This window comes from Lepidochelys kempii, chromosome 15 (genome assembly GCF_965140265.1).
Source record: "Lepidochelys kempii isolate rLepKem1 chromosome 15, rLepKem1.hap2, whole genome shotgun sequence".
Classification (NCBI taxonomy): domain Eukaryota; kingdom Metazoa; phylum Chordata; order Testudines; family Cheloniidae; genus Lepidochelys; species Lepidochelys kempii.
The window spans coordinates 23500586-23528327 of record NC_133270.1 but is presented as its reverse complement, the minus strand read 5'-3'; the positions used below and the strand labels follow the sequence as shown (position 1 = coordinate 23528327).

The window sequence follows — 27742 nt, the reverse complement described above, 5'->3', positions numbered from 1 at the left end:
AGGCTCAGGGGACATAGTTTGGAACTACAAGTTCTTCCTCTTGTGTAATGGAGACTTTGTTAATGTTTTGAAAAACAGGCAGTTACAAAAATTGAATTCTATGAATCCCTAGAACAATTATGAGCATTTTAATTTGCTTAGCAAGGCCTCTAAGGAGAAGGCATCTGCATCTATTTGTCTCTGTATCATGAAGAAATAAACATAAAAAAGAAGATCTGTTTGTTGGTGACATTTCCCCCTGTGCTCTCTGAGGAGCTAAGATACATACAGGAGAGTGGCACAGAAGTATTTTTTTTAAACACTTCTCCATGTTATAGCCAACATGGGAACTTTGCGGTGCCATCCTTTCAACAAATGATGAGGAAGGCGGCTCCTTGGAGTTTACAGAGCATATGGTTAGCAAATGGACACTTGTTTAGCCCTATTGGTTTGAGTTGTCTGATTTCCATAGTTGGCATGCCACTGGGATTGGCACAGAAGAGTTAATTATAGTGGAAAGATGGTGCTCTAAAAGGAGGACTATACAGTAGGCATAGATGCTGACTCTGTGGATCAGACCTTATGAGCAGATTTGGCCGGAAAAGCCAAAGGAGTAGCCAGTTGGGAAGAGGAACTGCACTCCATATGTGAATCTGTCCAACAGCTGAGCATCTGTACTCTATATTGCCAAGTCTGGAGCAGCAGAAATCTTAAGGAATGGGGCAGAGAAAGAAGCAGCATATTGCACATCTCCAGTAACACTGAAGATATACACAGGAGGAATTGTCAAGCAATCGAATCCTGTTTCTAAGCCATGCCCTGAAGTCCTTAGGAATTTTCCTAAAGGAGGGCACCCCAGCTCCTATTGTGTTCTAGGCCTGGCTTACTGTTGTGGAAAGAAGTCCAGATTGTATCTAGAAATGGATCTTTCTGACTTTATGGAAGCCATTTCGGAGTATAATGGAGCAGATAAAGCAGGGGTGGGCAAACTTTTTGGCTTGAGGGCCACATCGGGTTTCCAAAATTGTATGGAGGGCCGGTTAGGGGAGGCTGTGTCTCCCCAAAGAGCCAGGTGTGGCCTGGCCCCTGCCCCCATCCGACCCCCACCCCCATCCGATCCCCACCCCCCGCTTCTCGCCCCCTGACGGCTCCCCCAGGACTTCTGCCCCATCCAACCCCCCCCCGTCCCCTGATGGCCCCCCAGGACTCCTGCCCCATCCATCACCCCCTGCTCCCTGTCCCCTGACCATCCCTGGACCCCGCCACCCCTGACTGCCCCCTGCCGCCCCATCCAACCCCCCCTCTCATTCCTGACTTGCCCCCCGGGACCCGTGCCCCATCCAACCACCCCTTCTCCCTGTCCCCTGACCGCCCCTGGAAACCCTGCCCCTGACTGCTCCCCACTGCCCCATCCAACCCCCCTTTTCCTTCCTGACTGCCCCCTGGGACCTCTGCCCCATCCAACCCCCCATTCCCTGCCCTCTGACTGCCCTGCCCCCTATCCACGCCCCCTCCCCCAGCCGCGCCGCCCAAAGCACCGGGTCAGGCCTCGGCTCTGCAACTGGGCAGCCAGCCGCCCAGAGCGTTGTGCCGGTGGCACGGCACGCTGAGGCTGTGGGAGAGAGGGTCAGTAGGGGAGGGGCTGGGGGCGAGCCTCCCCGGCCGGGAGCTCAAGGGCCGGGTAGGACGGTCCCGCGGGCCGGTTGTGGCCCGTGGGCTGTAGTTTGCCCACCTCTGAGATAAAGGAAACTCTGTGCACGTAATAATTCTAAAGCAAGTATTTTACAGAGACTACATGGATTCAGGTTTGCTTCACATTCCTGTTTCTCAGAGAAGAGGAAGCAAGTGGATAAAATGGCTTGAGAGAATGGATGTGAAACCAAAGGAACAAAATGTTACAGGGCCAATATTATTACCTGATGACTGGACATTAGGGAATACATAGTGTATACTGTATTCTTTTTTGTTGTAAAGGCTTGCAGTAGTCCATTGTAAATTATGAAACAATGGAAATACCCATGTCCATACATACATTCTGCTTAGAAATATGCATCCTAGTTACTTATTTAAATAAGCTCACCTCATGCAACTTCCTTTATGTGCTGAAAATATTAGAGGAATAGGGCATGTTTGTGTCAAAGTCTAATAGACCTAATGGAACCTAAGAAGTCAGAGGTAGAGTTGATTCAGCAGTGTCAAAGGTATCCTGCAGTCTATTTAGTAAGTGCCATGATTTATATCATGCATTTCTGTACTTCATAGTCTTTGCTCTTATTTTTACTGAAGGATGTAAGTAAGAAAACACAAGAAGAGGACAGAGATGCAGAATTAATTTGCAAAAAGAAAAGGAGTACTTGTGGCACCTTAGAGACTAACCAATTTATTTGAGCATAAGCTTTCGTGAGCTACAGCTCACTTCATCTGTAGCTCACGAAAGCTTATGCTCAAATAAATTTGTTAGTCTCTAAGGTGCCACAAGTACTCCTTTTCTTTTTGCAAATATAGACTAACACGACTGCTACTCTGAAACCTGTCAGAATTAATTTGGCAACTCAAACCCTGCCACCAAGCTTAGCAGGATGTGAGAAAGCAGAGCAAAGCAATAGAGAAATTGCTACTTCTGCCTTACAAAGAAAGCGAGAGATACAGCAGTGGTGAATGGTGCTTTGCACCCCTGTAGCACCTTGCAACCAAGGCTTTATGGACATTCATGAATAAAGCTTCATAACCCCAATGTGGGCGGTTAGTATTTAAGAGAGACTCTCACATGCTACCTATCTTGGTGGTTAGTGCACTGGCCTGGACTGTGGGAGACCTGCTTGATGCAGAGCAGAGTTTTTCATCCCAAGTCACTTTGAATCAGGCAGAGCTGGTACTTGAAGTTGGGTCTCCCACATCCCAGGCCATTCCTCTAACCACCTGCCTACCTATGCACAAACCGATAAGCTTAGTTTTCAGTCCAAATACTGACTTTTTGACACAATTTCATTTTCAAGGAAATGTTTGAAAATGTGTTTTTGTTCCAGTGAAAACACATTTTGAAATTTTGAAGATTGCAGCAAAACAGAATTGTCACCCTCTGGTCAGTGCTAGTATTATCTCCATTTTATAGATAAGGAAACCGAGGCACACTTACATCAAGCCTGCGTTCTGTTACTTCACTCCACCACAGATCTCCTGGCTCCTAGTCCTGTGTTTCACCTGGATGTGTTTCTTCTACAGAGGTATAGTACAGTGCACTTTCAAATGGGTTATACATCTAAAATGGACATTCTGCCTTTTGTGCTACAAACTGTCATGGAGAGTATTGTCCTTAGGGCGTATAGCATATGTGTAGCAAATGGACACTTATCTAACCCTACTGGTTTATGCTTTATGATTTCCATTGTTGGCTTGCCATGGGGGTTTGGAACAGAAGAGTTAGGCAATATAAATAGAAAGATGACATCCTCAAAAGAGCACCATCCAGCACATGTTACCGGATGGCCTCATGGTTCAGAGCCAATAAGCAAATATGGCCTGGAAAAGGAGGGTCTGTTGCAATGTTTACAGTAGCACCACTGCAGAAGAATGGGCAACGTCCACAGAGGTGAACTCTGTTGATCTGATTCGCCCATCCATCGCCAATGACTTCGACTAGGTTGGATATTAGGAAAAACTTTTTCACTAGGAGGGTGGTGAAACACTGGAATGCGTTACCTAGGGAGGTGGTGGAATCTCCTTCCTTAGAGGTTTTTAAGGTCAGGCTTGGCAAAGCCCTGGCTGGGATGATTTAATTGGGGATCGGTCCTGCTTTGAGCAGGGGGTTGAACTAGCTGACCTCCTGAGGTCCCTTCCAACCCTGATCTTCTATGATTCTATGATTCTAGAGGAGGTTGCCTCTTAGCTCAGTGGCAGAAACCTAGGGCTGAATTTAAGCTTTGATTATACGTTGGGCCTACAGATCACATTCCCTCAGTTGACCTCAGGGTGCTTTACAACAGACATCAGCATCATTGTTGCCATTCATTGCTATCAGCGGAGTTACTGTGAAGATGAATTGGTCCCGCAGAGAGCATTGCCCAGAAGGACGCCTTCTGCTTCTTCATAAGGCCTCTTTCAAATCTTCTTTTCCCTCCTTTCCACAATTAACACGAAGAACAACCAAACACAGACATTTTGCATTCTTTAATACCTTACAGGGTTTGGATGACAGAGTTTCTCGTGTCATCTTTCCATTGGCTTTTAAATGGCATCCTGGCCCACATTTGAAATTACTGTAGTAATGATCGGGGCTAAATCTTGAGGTCCTTACTCAGATGTCTCTCAGGGCCAAATTCCATGCAATTGTGCAAAACTGCCATTAAGCATTGATTGAGTCAGGATTGTGGAATTTGACTTCACCGGAAATTGCCTAAATCAGGACAGAGTAAAAACTGAATGAGGACCTCAGGATTTGGCCCGTAATGAAATGCTATATTTTTAACGACTTCCAGGTAGTTTATTAAGTGAAAATAAACGTGGCCAGTTGAAGGGCTGCAGCAAAACAGGGGTTAATGGTGTTATTCCTTGCAGCGGTATTGGGAACCAATGTATATTCAATTTAAAAAAAAGAAAGTACACTGAAGTGCACTTTTAAGCCGATTCATCCCACTGTTCTTTTCATTTCCTATTGTGAATATTCTGTGGAACTGACTGTTGAAGGTTTTGCTCAGTCTAAGGGGTGCCCCACAGTTGTATAACAAGGACACAGAAAGTAAAGCACAAGTACATGTTTAAAGGGAGTGTTTATAGAAACCTGGGAAATTGTGCTTTGACCCAAGCTTTAAGAAAAGCTGCATGTGTTTCGCTCGCTGCAGCTCTCTGAAAGTTCATATGTAGAGAAGCACTTCTCACCACTGCCAAATGCATTTGAAATGAAAGTTTCTGATTAAAATGGGCAGGTTGGAGCCCCCCAGCTGCTGGCAGCCATCTTGTGCAACAATTATAGCAGTTTTCAGAGTAACAGCCGTGTTAGTCTGTATTCGCAAAAAGAAAAGGAGTACTTGTGGCACCTTAGAGACTAACCAATTTATTATAGCAGTTGTGATCCCTGCACAGAAGCTGTTGCTTTAACGATCAGGAGAACTTTAAATACCTAACCCCAATGGTTAATGGTTTAAATATTCAAGAGTATTGTTTTTCTTCTGATTAACTCAGGATGGAAACTGGTCTAGAATCAGATTGCCCATGTCACAGATACAGGTATACAACCAATTACTTTCAACTTCACTTCATGAGCTTAGATTGATCTGCACAGAAAGCATTTGAGAGGGCTCTGGCCCTATTTGTAAGCCATATCCTGAAGTTCCTACTAAGGGAGAGATCCTGTCACCTCTCCTCTCCTCCCCTCCATGTCCCATGGAAAAATCCAGAGGAGGCCTGTGGGTGGAGAAAAAAAATCACCAGTTCCATTCCATTGAGGGGTTGTTGGGATTTGCAGGGGGTTCTGCCATCCAGAACCAACTAATCTTGGAAGGAAGGGTGGTCCAGTGGCCCATTTCCCAGTTCTGCCCCAATGGTTCTGTGTGACCTTGGGCAAGTCACTCTAACCCCTCTGTGCCTTAGTTCCTCATCTGTAAAATGGAAATAATAGCACTTCCCTATCCCTTGGGGTGTTGCGGATCAAGACATTAGATTGTGAGTGTGGTAATAAGGGTCATATAAATATCTAAGAGAGGCAATGGGTCCCATGTCATTGCCCTGGTTTCAGTCTCCTCTGTTCTCATTCCAGGAACCCCTGCTCAAAGGAGACAAGTTTCTTTATGGCAGAAGGTGCCCTGCCCCAAAGCTAATGCAGCCAGTGATATCTTCAGATTTAGACTATACAATTTGCTAGAAACTCAGATAACAGCAAGGTGTAAATTCAGTCTAGTTCCCCTCTAATATGTTTAGTGACAGGTCTACACTACGGGGGTGGGAGGGGGGATCGATCTAAGTTATGTGAATAACGTGAATAGCATAGCTGAAGTCGACCTACTAGACTTCACTGTGGTGTGTCGATGGGAGATGCTCTCCCATTGATTCCCCGTGCGCTTCTTGTTGAGGTGGAGTACCGGAGTTGACGCTAGAGTGATTGGCGGTCGATTTATCACATCTATACTAGACACGATAAATCGACCCCTGCTGTATGCATGCTGTCCTTTTGGTCATCTAAGTTGTATGGCATTTTTTCTACTCCAGGATTTGATAATTACACTCTCAAAGGGTTTTCAAGTTGGCAATGCAAACTGTCTCAGTGCAATGGCAATATATTTATTGGCAGTATATTTATTTGAATAACTATGATGCTTTTCTCTTTCTGGATACATTTTAGTAAACTAAAATTTACTGTGATGAGTGATCATGGACACTGTCTAAAAGGGGGTAGGAGACCTTTTGACTCAAATTCACGCTCTTTATTGAAATGAACTTCTGTTAATTTTTTTGGATGGTATCTGCCCTGCCCTTTTCTGTAGTCAGAATTTCTCCCATCTATTTATTTAGTTACAGTTTTCTAAAACATGCCTAATACAGCATCTAGGGGGCCAACACAGGAAGTTTAAAAAACAAAATAAGACTCCTTTTGTCTAAAACAAAATTCACCTCAACTCTTTGTACTCCCAGAGAGCAGAGGTGATCACACCCTACTCCAAAGTTCAGCAAACTTCTTTGTCATGCCAGGAACGGAAGTGAATTCGACAAACAAAGGTCACCCACTGAGAATCCTCTTTCCAGAAATTTAAATCTATCACCCATACGTGTGAAGATCCCCTGCAGTTTTATGCCATCACGGTGATGGTCTATGGCTGGTGCTTTCCTTTATTTCCCCATGATCATCATAAAGTCTTAGGGCTTGTCTACCTTATCCACCTGCGCCACTGCGGCGTGTCTGTTCTCCCATCAGCATAATAAAACAACCTCCACGAGAGGCGGTAGCTATGTTAGCGGGAGAAGTTCTCCTGCCCAACATAGCAGTGTCTGCACGGGCGCTTACGTCGGTGTTTATGTCGTTGCTTACGTAGGTGTAACTTACGTCACTCGGGTGGGTGGTTTATTCACACATAAGTGATGTCGACATAAGCTGTTATGTAGACATAGCCTTAATGCCTTTTCTCTTTTTCTCCAAACAACATCAAACTAATTTTGCCTAGATTGTCATGCTCAATGCAAGAGCAAGAATGTGGAGGAGGCTGAGTTTTCAACCAGTGGCAGGAAATCACATTAAATTCAATGTAATTACATTGTTCTCGAGGTGTGATTGTGTTTCAGCTACCACTCTCCCATTAAATTACTTCCAATCAGTCTCAAGCTGCAGAACGAAATGCTCCTGATGTAGATGTAAAAATGTAATGCCTATGAAGAAGTGCATTTTGCATTTATATTTTATCTTCACCGGGCACTGTATATAACACAATCTTCAGTTTTACCCTGGTCCCAAGCATATATCTCACCTATTACACTCAGGTGTAATGTACATTGACTTCTCTCTTTATCCTGGTCTGCTCTTTGGTACACCAGCTGTGAACTGTTAGCAGTTAAATTTGATACATAAGATATCTTGGATGCATGAAGGCACTTTATGACACATGAAGACTGGTAAAATGTTCCCACTAGCAAGACAAAGTTTAACCTTCATCTTTATTATACATCTCAGGTTGTATTTTCCTTGCTTTTACAGAAATGTGCATGTACTTCAGTATCTCTGACCAGAAAGGCTTTAGACAACGGGTTAAAGACCCGATTTTCAGACACGTGACTTTTTTTCAGGCAAAGTTCTGTATCTACCTATAATTAATTGCAGGCAGATAAGTCAGCAATAAAGACTCAGTTCAGGAAAGAATTTGAGCATGTGCTTAAGTCCAATTAAAGTCAATGGGATTGAATCAATGCTTAAAGTTAAGCATGTGGTTAAGTTCTTTCCTGAATAGAAGCGCATCAATAAGTGCTCTGTTGAACTGGTGCCTTGAATTTGTATCTTTTACCAGAAAATTAGGTAGCGGGAAATCTAAATGCTAGGTTTAAAAAATGGCCTGCCTTTTAGTACCCGTAAACTGCAGGCGAAAATAACCTGGTGATACAATTTTGCACCAGTGATTATTTACACAGGAAGATGCTCTTGGATGCTTAAGTACTTGACTTATGCTGCAGTCAGATAAAGTGTAAGTAATTGCTGGAGGAAATTTTTGGTTAGATAAAATCAAGCTCCCCAGTGCTGATGAGCTCTTTATTTTTCCAAGCACAGGGTAATTTTAAACCTTCCACTTCCTCAAAGAATGGGAATTTTAGGTATATGGCAATCTGGTGTATCTCAGCTTCAAAGGGACACTGGCTATAAAGAGTCCAGGTCTTTTCCCCCCAGTTGCCCTACTCTAGAATTAGGAGTGGGTGGACACATGGCTACTCCCTTGAAGACAGTATGGGGAAGATTTGAGGGAGGAGCATGGCTAATCTTGCTGTCCCCTTAAATAAATGGGGAGAGGGAGCCAGATCACCATTCCTTGAAAATATTGGGGAAGAGGAAGACTCCAGGACTGGCTTCCCTTAGAACAGGGCTGTGGGTAAATGCTGTTGGGGTTGCCATCCTCAGAGCCTGGGGAGAGGGAGAATCCAAAGAGAAAATCTTCATTCCCTTCCAGGTTTGGGGCAGAAGAACCATTGAGGGATTCGTCCCTCTCCTCTCCTCTCCTCTCCTCTCTCTGTAGCCTGGAGAGGAAGTATGACTGTTTTTCTACCCACGTATAGCCAGTTATAATTACTTTAGCCTTTAGTTAGTTTAATTGATTCATAAGTGCAGATAGGGATTTTGGTAGAAAATCACTCTTGAGCCTTTTCTTTCCAGTCATGCCATTTTTTTTTTTACTGACTCCAGATTTACTAGCAGATGTTAAGAATCCCTAACACACAGAGATTATTGTGTCCCAGATGCCAAGTTGTGAGTCCATCATGTTTTAAGATGGAACTTCTGAGTCTAGAGCACTGCATGACACCCCTTGTTGAAATGACTTAACAGCTGAATTCCTTTATTAGAGATTTGGAATACCCCCTAAGCACCACAGAATCCCTTGTTGAATTAGCTTGTCTTTTCTGTGGTTATATGCCCTGTGTATCAGAACAATTTCAGTATTCAAGTCTTCTAAACAAGGCTCATTAATTGCAAATTCATGACTAACGGGGTTAGGGACTAGTTAGAATTAAAAAAGCAGCCTATAGAACAGGAATGGAAAGTGCTTAATGCTCAGTGGGATACCATATCTTACTGTGAACAGTTCCCACTGCAAATCTCTAAATATACTATAAAAGGTCATAGCCTCTCTATAGCAGGTTGACTCACCCCCACCCTTCCAAGGTGAAAGCCTGTGTTTTCAAATGTTTATAACATTAAGTACAGTGTACCCCTTTTTGAAACTCTTTCAGTTTAAACTACTTGTTAGTCAGTGTCTGAAAATGTGTAGCCCTAATTAAATCTGTATTTTCCCCTCCCTTTTTGTTTGTGACATTTCACAAAACTGGTTTCTAATTTGTCTTCTGAAGAGGTGAAGTGGAGGAAACATAAAGACAGTCAAGAAAATGGAAGTCCTTTATACCATAGCAGAAGAAATGGAAAAGCCAAATGAAACCTCGATGGGTGCCACAGTATGGTCTTATGGCACACAATTATTTTAGGAATTATTTGTTGCTTGTTTTACTGTTGTTCCCAGAGGCCCTAATTAAGATCAGAGTCCCATTGTGCTAGGTACTATATCAGCAGTACTTTTGATAAAGCATTAGAAAAATCCCTGATTGTTAATAAATGAATGTCCTCTGCTCTCAATTTATGGGAGTAATTTATGTTCACAAATTCGCCATGATTCCTTACCTAACAGACCCCAAGATTCTGTCATCCACACAGTGGGAATGATAGTACCTTAGGCAAAACTATAGTGACATAATGTTAGTCAATGGACATCATACAATGGGGAAGTAAAGGGAGGAGGAGTTGTAGAATAATTTAGTAATAATGACAGGAAGGAAAACTGAAGATGGAAAGCAACTGATAATAGACAGAACCTAATTCACGGGGGTCTGAAGCAGAGTGACCCCTGCAAACGTGGTTAAGATTGCCTTAAATGCCTATAGCTACTCTTCTTTGAGGATCTCAAGATGATCTGCACACATAAGTGGGCCAGTTCTGCAGCCCTTACTCACACTGACTAGCATTTACTCACATGAGTAGGTGCTCAGCATCTCTAGATCACACAATTATTGTCCCCTAAATTTTGCATAGTTTGTTTAACTTCAATGGGACCTATTCTCTGTTGCTCCTTGTTCTATCCCTCCTCCAGCTGGTATATGAGTTTGGGGCAGGTGTGTAGGGGAGTCTGGCTGGCTGTTAATTCTTGGGCCTTATTGTGAGTGGTCCAAACAAATGGCTTCACTTGTTCAGGGCTCAGCATTTCTCAGGAGCCAGCCCTGTATCATCGTCAAGCCATATCTATCTATCTTTGCTTTATGTTGGCAGTACCCATCGTAGTCCAACAAGAGTAATGCAGGCAAACGACCTAACTAGTTTTAGGATGGAGCTAGATAAATTTCCAAATGGATTATATACGGGTTTCCTAAAAAACCTAGGAGGTCCCTTCCAACCCTGTGTTCTTATGGACCAGCATCCAGGGCTTCAATTCAGATTAGAAATCTGGGACTGGATTTGGGCTCCAGAAAGTGCTGTACTTTGTCCTCGAGTCCAAAGGACAGTATGCTTGCTAGCTACTTTTTACTCTCTTTCATTGCTTTGCCTGCTACCTGTCTGTGTCTGTCCCACCTGTCTTCACCCTGGAAGCACAACAGAAAACATGAGAGCTTAATTTTAAAAGGGCTACAAGGATTAAAGCAGCCTTGCAAACTTTTTAATTGACCAGGGCGAATAATTTCTCTTGACAGGTAAGTAAAATTTTATTAATGACTTTCTGGCAAGTGGTTTTGGGCTGTGACTGGTAAATTTTCCTGACAATTTTGCTAGGCTGGATTAAACACACTGAGCTGATGCAGTGTTGTGAGCAGGCAGTTTCAAATGGCTGGATCATTTTCACCTTCTGCCCACATAATACCCCTGGAGGAATTCTGCACCACTGTGCATATGTATAATTCATGTCCCATGCAGATTTCTTTGCTTCCTCGCAGAAAAATGACCCTTTGACGGGGAAGCAAAGGGAAGCCACAAGAGTAGTCATGTGCTCCTCTCCAGCAGCATGGGTGCATTGTTTCAGGCACCCAGACCCCCCACTGAGCTGCCCACACATAGATTGACCCACACAGAGCCCTCTGACCCATACCAAGCCTCTCCACACTTGGATCCTGCCGGGCTGAACCTGCCTGCCTCACACTTGGTGATCCTGGTGTGGAGGGGCAGGATCCTGGTGTGGAGGGGCAGCACCCTGGAGTGTTTCTGGGGCAGGCCTGGCCCTTGCAAAGTGTCAGGATCAGCTGCAGCCTCACCGCTGAATCTGTGCCCTGGGGTGGGGTGGGGGGGCTGCATGGTAATCTCCCACCTCTGTGCAGCCAATCATCTGTGCTCCCCACTGCCATGCGGGAGCCTCCACATTTATTTATTGACAAATAAAATTTGCAGAATTTTAAATTATTGTGCACAGACTTTTAATTTTTTTGGCACAGAATTCCCTCAGGAGTAATATAAGAAGGTGGATCTATTAGACAGGCAGCAGCTTTCAGAATGTTGCTTCGCTAAATAAGTGGTGCAAGAACAGGTGGGGTTTTGTGGTCTCAGCATTGGAAGCAGAAGATGAATGAGAAAGCTATAGGGAAGAAATGGCCTCAACATGTTCGTGATTTAGAAAACTTGCAGGTAAATTGAGGGAGATCCCCCATCCCAGTACCTGACCATCTAAACTGATCATCTGTGGAACATTCTCCGAACTGGACGTGAGGACCAAGTCCACATCTTCTGCAGAATCTTCTCAACAAAGCTGACAAAGGAACAAAGATTGGTACCTGGGCTCAGCGAATCCTTATGAAACTGTCAAGACCACAAGGGGTGAAAGGACAGGTGTAGAAATGGCAAGCTGTCCACAGGGATTCTTGAGGAGAGAAGCACCCCACAAGCATCACCTGTGGAGACTGATCTGGAGCTTTCAAAGACCATGGATCTCTGGGCTGGCAGCCAAAGGACATTTTTCTAGTGAGCCACAGGACCTGATCCAAGGTGCAGGACTTGTAGGTTGATATAATTGTTGCGAAGTGCTTATTCTGTGAGTGAATCTTTAAGAAGTGTTGTCTGCCACTAAAGAAAGTCTCATAGTAAAGAAAACAGATAGTAAAAAAGGCTAGGATAGGCTATTCCGCCAAGAGGGCTGAATTCCCTTGGAAATCATATATTACAAGCTCACTTAGTGGTTAGTGATGCATCTACTTTACGTCTGAAGTGTAAATCACACACTGTCATAAATATAAAGGGAAGGGGAAACACCTTTAAAATCCCTCCTGGCCAGAGGAAAAACCCTTTCACCTGTAAAGGGTTAAGAAGCTAGGATAACCTCACTGGCACCTGACCAAAATGACCAATGAGGAGACAAGATACTTTCAAAAGCTGGAGGGGGGGAGAAACAAAGGCTCTCTCTGTCTGGGTGATGCTTTTGCTGGGGACAAAAACAGGAATCTACATTCCATTCAGCACAGCTTATTTTCTCAGCCATTTAAAGGAATCCGAATCTAATGCATATCTAGCTAGATTACTTACTAAGTTCTAAGACTCCATTCCTGTTCTGTCCCCGGCAAAAGCATCACACAGACAGAGAGAGCCTTTGTTTCTCCCCCCCTCCAGCTTTTGAAGGTATCTTGTCTCCTCATTGGTCATTTTGGTCAGGTGCCAGGGAGGTTATCCTAGCTTCTTAACCCTTTACAGATGAAAGGGTTTTTCCTCTGGTCAGGAGGGATTTTAAAGGTGTTTACCCTTCCCTTTATATTTATGACACATACTCATACTGGTCACTAAGGTTTTCACTAGAAGCCAAAAATATGTTTTTTTGATAAGGTATGGGTGCTGTCTTCTGTGAAAGTAGAATGAATTATATTGAAATTATAATTCATTAAAGAAATGCTGCTTGAAGGGTTTGTTGAAATATAGTTGTCAGGAAGAGAAACATGAAGGAGTGTGAGACAATGGGTCCTTAAACTAATTAACTTAGAGCTCCTACTGAGCTAGGAGATTGGTAAACGTTAGTATGCAAATAAGATATGTATGTATATTTGTCAGTTTCTGCTTCCTTTTGTCTCTTATGTTAAATTGGCTTTGGCTTGTCTGTATAAATAAGTTAGCTTGAGCTTTTGCAGGGACTCACATATCTGGGTGCATTGGCAAAGCGCTTTGCTAGTAAACAGAGTGGTCTGACAAATTATGGGAGTCCTGAATCTGACTTTGACACTTCTCAGAAAAAGTTTAGGTCTGAGCTACATTGGAAATTGAATTCCATCTTGCTGAGAGAAAGGGAGATTACTTCCTGAGCTTGGCTGATTCACCATTCTAGCACTTACGCCTCAAGGTAAAGGTACAGACCAAGATGATTGATAGGTAAACACAATAGGACTGCTGTGACGTGTTGACAAGCGTATAAGGAATGGTATTTTTATTTTTTGACAGTGAAGGGGAAACAGCCTTACTGGTAATATCGAGCCATACACTGTGCCACTCCGGCTTGCGTTGCAGTGTCTATGGTCCCCTATGTCCTTTCTTCAGTCAAACAAAGGAAATGCCCATGAAATAATCCAATTAAAAACAACTGGTTCAGACAAACTGTTCATGTCCCTTTAAAATAGGAAAGGGTTTTCATTGCGGTGACCCCAACTCAGCAATGGTTTTTCATTTTTTCCTCCAGCTGCCTGTTTTCTCTGAAGTGCCTTTGCATTTCCTTGGTTCTTTTCTTTCCCTCAGTTCTTGTAGTTGCTGTTTCTATTTAACAACCCTTCCTTTTTTTTTTTTTTTTTTTGCCCTTTAGGCTGATACGCTGAGCAGTGATGTAAAAATACATGAAACGTGCACTAAGGACCATTGGAAACAAGCAACGAATTGTCTCATGCACTTTACCATTAATGTATTCTATTGTGGTTTCTCGCACAATTTTTAAAAAAACATCCTTTAAAGACCACCTCTTGTAAATGACCTCTTATTTCTCTTATCCCTTGAGAGGTTGCTTAAAACAGATTACACTGTAATTACATTGTGTTTGTACACTGATTGAAAGAGAATGCTTCCAACAGTCAGAATAATACAGGGAGGGATAGCTCAGTGGTTTGAGCATTGGCCTGCTAAACCCAGGGTTGTGAGTTCAATCCTTGAGGGGGCCATTTAGGGATCTGGGGCAAATGTTGGGGATTGGTCCTGCTTTGAGCAGGGGGGTTGGAGTAGATGACCTTCTGACCCTGATATTCTATGATACAGCAAACATAAAGGCATATGCTTGTACCCTCTTGGTAACTCAAACCATCCTATTCTGTTGTCACCATTTAGAAACTCCATGGCTGACCCTTCTGTAAGTAGCGGAAAAGGTAAATTGAGATTCTCTTTCCAAAGATACCATCAATATATTGTATTATTTACATATAATGCACACTGTAGTTTTAGGTAGAACTGGTTGGAAAGTGGATTTTCCATTTGAGGGGATGGGGAGTTCATCCCAAATTGGGACAAAAATCCAACATTTCAAAATTTTTCATAAAATGAAATTCTGGAAAAAAAATATTTCAGTTCAATCAAAATGTTTCAGTTTGAAGTGGATGCTTTTTATTTATTTAATTTTTTAACATCAAATGAAGTAAATTGCTCAATAAAAATATCTGAACATTTCAGTCTGAAAAATGTGAGAAAAATGTCAGAATGAAATGTATTGACACTTCCAAAATGTTTATCTAATTTTTATCAAATTCAATTAAAAAACAAACAAACAAAAAAACAAAAACAAAACGTGGTGTAGTTAAAACCAGCTTTTTTCAATGGAAAGCTGTTCTGATTAAAATTTTCCAACTAGCTGTGGTTTTAACATCATAGCTGCATCAACACTATCTGCATTCTATCCCTTTAAATTCCCAGCCTAGAAGCGCATGTACAAGTGAACCGCAAAGGTGAGCAAATTTGAATTTCTGCTGCAGTACGAAGATAGGCGTCATTGTGCTGCTGTACTAAAGAAAGGTCTTAATTATTCCAAAATGGTCCATTCAGTCAGTGAAATAAATAAATGGAATGATTTCAAAATGACACACAAGGCTGCCTTTGTAAGGTGCTACATGGAATACAGACAGTGTAGCCTAGTGGAGAGGGCATTGGGCTCAGACGCAGGAAATTCTGCCACTGCTTTGCTGTCAGCTCACATATCTTTAAAATGGGGATAAAAATACTGACCACCTTTGTGAAGTGCTTTAAGATATACTGATGCGATCTGATTTATAAGTAATACTATAAAATATGGTACAAACCCTGATAGGGCAATTATTAGCTATGTTAATGTCAATTATAATTAATACACTTCTTGCTTTATAACATGGACATCTAATAAGCAAATATTGTTCCTTAAGGGCAAGAAAATTTAAAGAAAGATTTGTGAGCTATTCTGAGCACCAACCCCACCCCAAATTTTGACAGAGAGAAACTGCAGTACTAAGTTTAATCAGTGTACAAAAATCTCCCATTTTTAATTTTCCTTAAATTCTAAGCATCCATGTATGATCTTTTTACTAGGGAAAGTTTGACAGAGAAAGATGAACAGTTTTGCTTTTTTGGAAGAACCTAAGCAACAGCAACAATGACCTTCACAGTTTTTTATTTATAAAGTTGGAAAAATAACACCTTTAATAAGACTTTTTTGGTCTCCTACTAGGCCTGACATGTATTCGGTCTTCAAACATCTTTTCAGGGTTGACTTCTATGGGAACATCTTCCGTAGAAAAGGGACCAGAAGGCATCTTTGTCTTTGCACAAGGAAACCTATGACTTACTTTGATATATGGCTTTCAGAGATGTGTTTCTACAAGATAGCAGGAACCCCAGGTTCAAATACTTTGGGCACCTTCAGATTTGATAATGCATTCTGCTACTGTAGTTCTGGGCTTTAAGGAACAGTTTCATCTACTGCAGCATTACAATGGTTTGAAGGCAAAGGACATAGATTGAGTATTTCAGATCCTTCGGAGAAAGGTTGGAGAGAAAATTTAAAGGCTTTGATTTTTGTTCTGTAGACCTGTGGTATTGACAGTCACTCCAGCATTTTGTACAGAGAAGCTACACCATAGACTGTTTTGTGGGAGCAGATAGGATTAAGAGGGCATATGCTTGAAGTTTTCAAGATGCTTAAGAGAACTATGGGAGCAGATGCTGATGAACTCCTCGAATAACGATAAACAACACGTATCAGAGTAGCAGCTGTATTAGTCTGTATCCGTAAAAAGAAAAGGAGTACTTGTGGCACCTTGTTAAACAACATGTAGTGTCTCTGGTACCTGGACTAAAAATGAAATAGGAAAGTAAACTAAATCTTTCTTCTTTTATGTGTTTTCTTTTATTTAAAAAAAAAGAAAAGAGAGAGATGCAGTCTGGTGAACTTGTTCGACAAATGTATTCATGGTGACAAGAAGAAAATGTCAGGATAAGTACTGAGCAAGGAAAATACGATGACTAGTTTGCACAAACAAGCTTTAAAACCAGGAGCTGGGCTCACGTGGCTCCTTTTGATCCATAAATTCTCTACAATAACAATAGTTAATTAGTTAATGTCTGTACAGTGCCTTGAACATGTAAAATGCTGGGCAAATGTTAGGAATGATTAATTTATTTATTTGTAGAGAATGAACAGTGTTTCATACATTTTTCGGTAGGGTAAAAGACAAGAGGCCTGATTCTCCTCTCACTCTGGTGAAAATCAGGAATCAATGAAAGCTAGTGTAGGCAAGGGCAGAGTCAAGCCTGTGTTGCCAATGTGAAGAGTTTGCAGCGTAGGTAATAGCGCACAGAACAATCCCGATACATTTATTCATAATCTGATTAAAGTAATTTGTATGTTTAAGGACCAGCAATGTTTCCTGGTGGATTGCAAATTAGAAAATCTGGAGTCAGTATTTCGCATCTTTTTTGACGAAACTAACTGCTAAAGGACTCTTAGATCCACAGTTGTTAGACCCATTTGGAGATTATAGAAATATAATCCAATGAAGTCCAACGTAAACTTTTAACTGAACAAAAGTACAGTTTTTCTGCAATACTAATAAAATGGAGCACTTTTTCTCCATAGATCTTGAGGTAAACTGTACCATCCCCATTTTGAACTGAGACATGGACAGGTTAAGTGATTAACAGCCTGCACAGTGAGTCTGTTAGGAGAAAGGGCACGCAACTATCCTGCTTACCTGCTAGCTTAGCCCCCAGGCAGTCTGATGAGTGCAGCTGGCCCCCCAGTTGAGCCACTTGATTGGCCAAAGTGCCCAGTTGGCTAACAGGACTAGCGGACATGCTCTTAAGACCTGCGCTAACTTCTGCTCTCGTCTTTTTCCGGTCCCAGTCCTCCCTTTTTCCAGCACTGTCCCAACCCTGCTCCTGCCTTCCCTGACTCCAGAAAATCTGGTTCTGATTCCTGGTTCTCACTTCAGCTTGACCCTTGACTTTGGCATTCGGCCTCTGACCCCGGCTCTGACCTTTGGCTCTGATTCTTGGTTCTGACTCTGTTTTGATCCTTGGCTCTGTTATCTGGCCTCTGACTCTGGTTTTGACCCTCACCTCCGTTTTCCTGCTCCGCATGCCTGCTCCAACAATTACACTGGACGCCTGCTCCGACCACTAAGCCAGACTGCCCACATCCCAATCTCTAACAGTGTCAGTGGAATATGACACAAGTTTCCTGACTCCCAGTCCAGAACCCAGCAACCTGCCTCCATTTAAAAATGAAAAGTTCCATTATAGATACTTTCCCTTGGTAAACCCTAGTTTTTAAAAAATGTAAATTTTGCATTTCCGTCACAAAAAAGCTCTGTTGAGAGTAGTTCTCAATTTTCACCCTGGATCAATGTAGTAAAGACTTGCAAAAATATCCGCTTTCAGATAAGAATAGTCACAAATAAAAATTAGGTTTCAGAGTAGCAGCCGTGTTAGTCTGTATCTGCAAAAAGAACAGGAGGACTTGTAGCACCTTAGAGACTAACAAATTTATTTGAGCAATGTGATATATGCCATCATGTGCCAGCAGTGCCCCTCTGCCATGTGCATTGGGCAAACCAGACAGTCTCTATGTAAAAGAATAAATGGACACAAATCAGATGTCAAGAATTATAACATTCAAAAACCAGTCGGAGAACACTTCAATCTCTCTGGTCACTTGATTACAGACCTAAAAGTTTCAATATTACAACAAAAAAACTTCAAAAACAGACTCCAACGAGAGACTGCTGAATTGGAATTAATTTGCAAACTGGACACCATTAAATTAGGCTTGAATAAAGACTGGGAGTGAATGTGTCATTACACAAAGTAAAACTATTTCCCCATGTTTATTTCCCCCCCCCCCCTTACTGTTCCTCACATGTTCTTGTCAACTGCTGGAAATGGCCCATCTTGATTATCACTACAAAAGTTTTTTTTCTCTCCTGCTGGTAACAGCTCACCTTAACTGATCACTTTCGTTACAGTGTGCGTGGTAACACCCATTGTTTCCCGTTCTCTGTGAATATATATCTTCCTACTGTATTTTCCACTGCATGCATCCGATGAAGTGGGCTGTAACCCATGAAAGCTTATGCTCAAATAAATTTGTTAGTCTCTAAGGTGCCACAAGGACTCCTGTTCTTTTTGCAAATAAAAATTAGTAGCTCTACCTTCAAGATGTTCAGGATGTTTCCTTTATCTTTGTTGGTTTCTTCAATTCATTTGCCTGTCTGATTTAGATATAGAGCTGGCCAAAAACAGCCTTTCCATCCTGCAGGAAATTTCAGGATTTCATTTTGTCCTGAATCAGGACAAAAAGTCAAAATCTTGGAATTTCTCATGAGTGAAACACTTCGTTTTGATAGTCAAAAAGTTTCATTTGACATCATCTTTTCAACTTTTATATTGTAAATTATAAAAGTCAAAATGAAACAGTTTGGTAAATTCCCATTAAATTTCAATGAAATTGATATTTTCCCACGAAACATTTGCTTTTGTGGAATCAGCATTTTCTGATGGCAAATTGTTCTGTCAGAAAATTTTCAAACAGATCTATGTAGAGGCTTTGCCAGGTAGTGTTGGAATTCTTGAAGTAGTTAAAATGGTCTCTGTTGATATTATTTATGCAGCCTTATATCTACAAAATGTTTCAGAGACACACTAAAATCTCTGAGGGAGAGATCCCTCCTTCCCTCACTTCTCACTCTCTCTTTTCTTATGTCCATTGGACATATGTTTCATAGAAGCAAAATGTAGCTTTAATATTGAGTGGGTCAGGTCAATTGAAGTCAATGAAACTATGACCATTTATACCAGTTGAAGATCTAACCCTGAATGTTTAGAAGTTTTGATGAAAAATGCGGGGTGGGAAATTCCACAGTACTTTATTTGCGAAATTTTCCATGTATTTTGACCAGCTCTATAGCTGACTGGAAAAATTTTTTTTGGAAAAAAAAGAAGCAGGGAAATTTTGAGAAAATATTCATAGGTTTCCCCCCTTGTTTTTCAACTGGCCCTATTTTTATCTTAATTCTTCTGAAGCCTTAAATGGAGTCTCCATAGAATCACAAGCAAGCATACTAAAGGGTAGGGTGTATTAATTTGCCTTGTCTAAGAGTTAATTTATCACATGGACAGTACTTTCAGAATTCAAATTAAAATGCTGTTTACGCTTTTCATTATTCAAAATCCAATATGTTAGTGAACGTAATACTTAGCACATTTTGATACATTTGATGGGCTGAAAAAAGATTGATAGCTTTATTTCTATGAGTAGAGGAATGATAATTGTATCACTCAGGTTCTTTAGGATTCTATTCTCTCTCTTACATTCTGCAAACAGTTTTGTTAGTTCATGATCCATTGACCTCTTTTTATCTATTAGCCACCATGTTTATTGAGCAATTTTGTTTCTTGTCCTTGTGCTGTTTGCTGTACCTCTTTTGTCTTTCCTTTCCTACCCAATGTTTTGGCGTAGGGATATTCCAGTACAACAAAATAATAGCTGCTTTCATACAACCTGCATCATGTAATGTTTGTAAGGACAGCTACAAGAGGTTAAATAAAAATGGCAGCTGCAGAGAGAAATTAAGAAGTATACAGGAGGGAAGAAAGACCTGTTTTCAGATGCAGTTTGAAAGATGATCGAGAGCTGGGGAGATGAGATACAGGTCCATGAGTTCCAGTGAGAATGAACTTGCATCGGCACTGATGGGAATACTGGGACAGAGAGAGAGCCAGAGGAGTGCAGAGAGACACAAATAGGCAGGAGTTAATCCATGGAACTGGAGCCTGAAATGAATGGGAAGTCAGTGGAAGTCAGTGGAGTTGTTTCTAAGATGGATGGGACTTGATGGTAGAACTTCAGGTAAAACTCCTGTTCTCTTTGCAACATGCTGTCTCTGTCTATAGTTACTGATCTCCCTTCATCATCCCTAAGGGCAATCATCTGCTTTGGTCCCATTGTCAATTGTCAGGTACTTTCCTGTTTCTACTAGGAATATCTCAAGATCATTTTGAGGCTTTCTTCCTGTTATCCTTACTCAAACCCTGTTCCTGGGGGGTTTTGTTCCATGCATTGCAATCACCCTCTGCTCCATGTTGCCATCTGCCTACCATCTATCTTTCTCTTTTAGGATTTGTAGGCTTGTTGTTTTACTTCACAGAATATCAGGGTTGGAAGGGACCTCAGGAGATCACCTAGTCCAACCCCCTGCTCAAAGCAGGACCAATCCCCATTTTTTGCCACAGATCAACTAACAGCCCCCTCAAGGATTGAACTCACAACCCTGGGTTTAGCAGGCCAATGCTCAAACCACTGAGCTATTCCACCCCCGTGATTTAAAAAAAAAACAACCCCATGCTATTTCGGCTTCTACCATCATACTCTTTCTTGAGTAGGACTCACTTTGCCCCAGAGACTTCATATCATATTTGACATGTATTTCAAATAAAGTTAACTTTAACCTTTTAACAATTCAGTATTAATTTCAATAGAAGCATGTGCAGCTGCTATTGTATTGCTATTTTTAGGAGGCTTTGGTAGAGAACCAATTTCAGTGTAAGTCTGTGATGAGCCCATTACAATGTAAAAATGAAATAATCACTAAGATGAAGAAGATTTAGGGCCTCATCCTGAGACTTGCTGAGCGTCCCAAGGGCTGAGCGCACTCAGTACCTTGCAGGAAGTGCTCAGCAGTTCATAGGCTTGGGGCCTTAATTTTTTTTCCCCCTAGGTAAGTAATATCTCATTTTTTCAATGCAACAGTTAGGTAGGGCTGATTTCTGTTGGTTTCTTGGCTTTGGTAAGTATCTAGACTGCTAGCCACAGCAAATGTAACCCTATTTTGTAAAGTTCTTGTAAAGTTATTTTTGCTCCCGCAGTGGAACATTCTATGGAAGCTTCTTATTATATCTGTTGTTATTATGTAACAGAGGATGAATTCAATTCAGACCGTGTTGTACTTTTCCATAATAGCAGGGGGAAATAAATTACCATCTCAGAGCTATTTTAGAAATCTTCCTTTCTAATCAGTTTAAGTGAGTTCCATCTGCTCTAAGCATATTCCTGGTATAGGTTTCTAAATATCTTTTCATTCTGTTTCTGTTTAAAATGTATTTTTGCTGAGGTTGTACATCACAATTATAGCTGCTTGAAAGCAACTGGCTGTGTATAGCAAGCAGACATTTACCTTTCAGGTTTCCCATTCAATTGCACGGGAAGCAGTGGAAGTATCCTGTATCACATCCTTTCAGTGGTCAGCAGTTTTCTTCCCCCACACCAGTGATTCCTTGCAGCTTCTCTCCTTTTGGTCTTATAATAGCTGAGAGAAAAAGTTCCGAGCTGTTGAATTCATAGGGCCAGATGCTTTTAGGATGGGACTGCGTTTTAAAGTAGTTCCTTATCACTGTGATTTGAGGGGTTGGAGAATGCTTCTGCCTTACTACTCCATTCAGTATATCGTACCCACAGCTTTACATGGTGGAAGACACACTAAGTACGAAAAAGTGCTGTCAAAGCAACCAGACACATTCTGGAGACTGAAGCCAAATAAACTCCCTACTTACCATAATTATAGTAGGGAAGGAAGACGTTTATAGGGGACATCAGGTTCACTCACAGGGAAGTGGTTTCATTGGTTCCCATCCTCTGAATATTCTTGAAATTACGTTTTTTCCTCTTTCTGCCAGCAGCCGCCTCCCACCCTTTCTGGGCTGATGGGCACACATGTCCCAGGAGGCCAGGCTTACGCTTTTGACTGTACTACTAGTCCTATCACTACTTTTACCAGTCTGCCCTTGGCTATTATTTCCCTTGCTCTGTTCTGATTCTTCTGGAAAAAGCTAGAGGAGAGCCTCAACCAAAAGTACACAGCACAATTATCCTACGTTCTGGAAAAGTTTGGATCCACTTCAGGACCATAGCTCTCAGGTCCATCCATGGGAGGTGTCAGCAAGGTCAGCGGCATGTAATTTACTTTAATGGGGTGTATGTGGCTTGATTGTTTCATTTCCTCAAGGTAAAGTTTGCAGTACCTGTTCCTGGCTGCAGTCTCCAATTCTAGCTCTGGTGTCTTTCATGAGAACTAATTCAGTGGAGAAAAGGGTATACACGGTGGATGCTAAACATACCGCATCCTGGATTGCATGTTGTTCGGGGTACATGGTAACCTACTTTTTAGAGAGCCCCCTCTATTGGATTACAGTATCTATCAGTCTTAGGTACTTCATGGCCCCCGTTACAGAGGATCTAAGTAACTCGCAAAGTCTGTATCAGAGCAGGTTGAAAAAAATGTCAATATAATGATTTTCCCTCTGAGGGTGCTGTTTTGTCAACATTGAAATATTTGAGGGATCATGTTGATTTTGGTGAAAATTTGGATGGATTTTTTAAAAAAATATTCGGACTAAAATGGAACGCTTTTGTTTAGATTTTCTCATTTCACTCCAATGTTATCTTCTCATTTTGATTTTTAATGTTTTAACTTTTTAAAATACTTTAAGTGAAATATTATATTTAATATCATATATCCTGTTTTGACATGAAAAATGAAATGCTTTGATAAGGTCACTTCAGTGTTTCCAAAACAAAATATTTTGGAATTTTCATTCCACAGTAAATTTCAAAATGTTGACTTCTGTACCGATTTGGGATGAAAAGAAATTCCAAAAAGGCCAGAATTTCCCCTTGGACAGAATTTCTATTTTCTGGCCAACTCTGGTATTTATCCTCACAACACCCCTGTGGTGAAAGGAACTGATACTATCCCTGTTTTACAGATGGGGGGGGTTTGAGGCCCAGAGAGACTAAGTGACTTGACCAAGGTCACACAAGGGTCTCTGCCACAGCAAGGAATTGACCCTAGGGTTTCCTGAGTCGGATAGTAGCAGCTTAACCACTGGACTGTTGTTCAAGTCAGTAATGTCAGCTTTGGAAGGAATTGCCCATTCTTTTTCACATTCAGCTCCACCAGTTCTCACAATGGGTTTTCCATGTCCATGGAACTGTGCGACTCTGTCTGAGGGATGAAAGGATCAAAATGTTCTTCTGCAGACTTGTTTAATTTGAATATCTTGCTTTCCCAAGCTGAATTCAATTTCCTCCCTCTCCCACCCTTCCTGGCTCTCATGACGTCCAAAAAGGCCAAATGACATCTTGCAGCATTCTGAAACGTTTTGGAGAGAGTAAGAGGGAGAAAGAAAGTACGAGACGTTCCCCTGATGCTAACCCAGTAAGACAGCAGAAACACAGCAAAGGAAATCTGCAGGCGCAGTCAACAAGGCAGCCCTGCCAAAAACCAGAAGGCCTCCTGTTAAGGGACAGTACCCTAAGGGGGAGAAGCAAATGGTGAGCCAACAGGACAGAGTCATCCGGGAGTTTCATCTGCCGTCCAGATGGTCAAAAAATAGCTCGTAGCTGTGCTCAGACACAAGAGGAGTAGGTGGCATTGCCTTCTGGTTTACAGGACTCTAGGCACCAGCAGTTGGTTGAGGCAGAAGAGAGTGTCAGTGTTGTTGGGCGCAATCTATTTGGGAGAGCTAGAAAAGCGAGAATGGGATGCAGGAGTAACAGTATGTGCCAACAGTATTTACAGGAGATGGATCTGAACTATATGCACCCAAACTTTGGTCAAGTTTGGATCTGGAAACCCCGAGTATGTGGTTCTTTCTCTCCTCAGCAAAGAGTCTGCTTCCCCCTCAGGAAATTCTTCCCTTTCCCTCTTATTCCTCTGCAGAGTCGGTTCTTCCCTCATCCCGCAGACTCCGCCCCTTCCTGTCTTGTTCCCTGCTGGCACCTTATCTCCCTCCCTCCTGCACATCTTTTCCCCTCAGCATTCTCCCCCAGGGTCTTTTACCCTAACTTTTACCCCAACCATGACTAACTCTCTCCTCCCCCATGGTTCTGTCCGCTTCTTGGTGTCACTCATCACCTGCTTCCATGACTCCCCCTGAATGCTGCCCTCTTTCTGCTTCCCAGCATCTCTTGCTCCCTTTCCCTCCATGGTTTCTCTTGGTGTCTCGGCCTCATTCCCCTCCTTGGTGCTCTCTATACCTCTTAGCCATCAAAGAGCCTTCCACACTGATGACTGCTCCTCCAACAGAGGATTAACTTGGGGCTGGGGGAGAGATGGAGGGGCATTTGAGGCTGCTGCATCCATACCAACATCCTCTTATCCCCTCAGCGTGCAGCAGTGGGAAAGCTGGTGGGGGCAGATGCAGAGAGGTAGGTGTGGCAGGGTGCATGCGGGGTGGGGGGAGGGAAGACTTGCAACACAAAACCCTGCATGGGTAAAGGCGTCTCTGCAGCCCAGTACTCTGGGGAGACTGTGAGGGTGAGTGTGGAGAAGCTGTCTCCTGCATTAATGGGATATAGGGTACGTCAATCAAAATAGATTCAGCTTTGAGTGCAAGAAAGAGAACACTGAAGCATAAAGAAATCTAGTGAAACGGTTATATAGGAGGAAGCATTAAAATCAGATGTTTGGAGGAAGTCTGGTGAATCCAAAAATGATACAGGACCAAATCCTGCTGTCCTTCCTCCTTTGTGCGTCCTTGTCCCCTACAGTCTCAGTAATCAGACAAGGACCTGATTCTCTTCTCATTTCCATTAGTGTAACTCAGGAAGTCAATGGAGTCACTGTGCGATAAGCGAGAGGAGGATTTGGCTCAGTATAACTAATGCAAAGTAAATGAAAATGCCTCGGAAAAGGGGAAAAAGAAAAGGGCATTTTGGCTTGGTGAGAAGCTGCTCAGAGATCTGGAGAAGCACGAGGGAAACAAATCTGGCCAGATGCGTTCTCCGTTGGAATTCCTTTGCCCCCAGAGGAGTTGTATCGGGCACGGATTTGGCCTGTCACATTGGTGAAGGCTTGCAAGGGAAAAGATAAAAGCAGAATGAGTTAAAACGATCTCAAGGGTAGCGGCTTCCACTGGATCTTGAAGACCCTTCGATCCAAAATCACGAACTCTTCAAGCACTTAAAGGAGATTCGTAAATAGCTTTCAGTGTGGTGCTAGCATGGACAGACATCGGGGTGGGGGGTGGAACAGGGTCGGATAAACCCATCACAGTTCACTGTTAAGTAACATTTCAAGCCTCAGCCGTGCTGTTTCATCCCACCATAAGACTTAGAGGTCCCTTTTGGCATTACTTATCATTCATTAAGTCTGGTAGCAGTGCTTTCAGCCGAAGTATACTCCAAGCACGTTTTCAGTGCTCCCATGGAAATCCCTGGATTGTTTTGCAGAACTTGAACAGTACAAATGAAGTCCCTGCTGTTCCAACGGAGTTTATTTTCCGTTCTTTGGCATCCCCTTTGTAGCATGGAACAACAGCACAAATTCCTTTTTTTCTTTTTTGGCAATCACGCAAAAAGGCAAAAAAAAAAAAGTCACTGGACTGACTTTAGAGTCATTGTCCTCTGCACGTGCTGAAGAAAAAAAAAGATTTTTCCGTTTAGCTTATTTCTTCAGCAAATGGAACGGGGCAATGCTTTTTGTCGTCATATAATCCACTAGGATTGCTCAAGCTAAATGCAACTCTGTCATTGTTTTCATTCTGCAATCCACTCACCGTGACAAGGCAATAAGACATGTCTCCCCCTCTCCCTGATGTGGTGCTCTTTGACCACTTGAGCATGTTCCTTGTGGTAGGTCTCCCTTATACGTATAAGCAGCTCATTCCGAGAGCTTGACAAACATTAGGATCTGTTTATTCCACATCACTATGGTTCTCACTGTTAAACTAAGATATAAACACAACAAATTAAATCAATGTATGCTTAGTCACATCTGTTTCATTTATGTCCAACTGGTGCCACTGAGGCAAAAAGTGCTCTGATTCTTTCCACATTGTTCAAGCTGAAAATTAACTGGCTTTGCGCACAATGAAACTCATACTTGTGTCAAAGAATCGGATCACTTCTATTGTTTTAAGGCAGAGTGACTTACAGTTCCCGTGGACCAGTCTATTATGGATGCAAAGGGGAACATTTCCTCTTTTATTTCCCCTGTTTACCTCGCCGGGTTTATTTTCATGTGTTTCTAACTAAAACCATCTCTGTTGTTCCCCAACAGAATTAAGGCAGCACCAGGTGTGAAGATAATGGCCATCAGAGTCAGTGATGCAGACCAGTGGGGAATTCAAGAGGAAGTAGACAATGGAGGGATGCAGACCACTGCCTCTGTTGTTTGTGTGCGCAATGATCCAAATATAGAGAGCAGGTAAGAGATCCAAGCTATTTGATGCCTCACCATAGAGGTGATGTCTAGCAAGAAAATAATAGTCCCTTTTATAAACGATGCTGCTTTTGAAAGCACTGCTGTCCTTTCGCCACCCTCCTAAATTCAAAAGCCTTGCCAAATTATAACATGATTCCATGTTATCTTACGAAAGCTTTAGGGGTTTTTTTTCCCAGTGCTTCATAAGTGAATAACCTAATTATACTCGATACAGCAGAAATTACCTCTCTCCTATTGTCTGTCACCTAGGGGGGATGGTAGGAATAAATGCCTGCTGCAAAAGAGCCAACAGCAAGAAGTGGATTAAAATGGGAGAAATACTACAAATAATTTAACGGCATATAGGACAGCGCTCTCACTTTTATTTGAAAAGCTATAAAACTAATAGCTACCAAGTATCATTCATTACCACCGCAGCATACCTATGGTTGTCTCAGACTTCTCATGAATGCCATATATATTTATGATGATGATGCTCTAACAAACTATATCCAAAGATATCAAAAGTAATGGAAATTTAAATTGTGACTCAAAATTATGTATTTTATAATACAAGCAATTGCTCTTGCAACTACACTATATTTAGAGTACACAAAGCATATGTTTAGCCCAAAATTGTATTGTAGCTAGTCACAAAACTGTGTCAGACTTTAAATTCGAGAATCCTCCTTCTGCATCTGTCCTTCTCTGAAGATCCTTTTAAGGAAGAAAAACAGATGATAGTGTCTGTTCAGACCCAGGGAAATTATTATTGAATGTTTGGATTTCAGATTCAATTTCTCACCAGTTTCACATTCCATTTCTCATGCTATATTTGAGGAACAAACACCGCAGGGACCTATTTAAATAAAAA

General features: G+C 42.0%; 1 protein-coding gene across 1 annotated transcript in view; it reads left to right on the top strand.

The window, feature by feature from the left end:
• The window catches only part of LOC140898584 (transmembrane protein 132B-like), a 361367-nt gene that overhangs the window by 140386 nt on the left and 193239 nt on the right, over nucleotides 1-27742 (top strand). The window contains exon 3 of the mRNA XM_073312583.1: nucleotides 26725-26871. Coding sequence (XP_073168684.1) covers nucleotides 26725-26871 — 147 coding nt within the window. The remainder of the gene's footprint in view (nucleotides 1-26724; nucleotides 26872-27742) is intronic.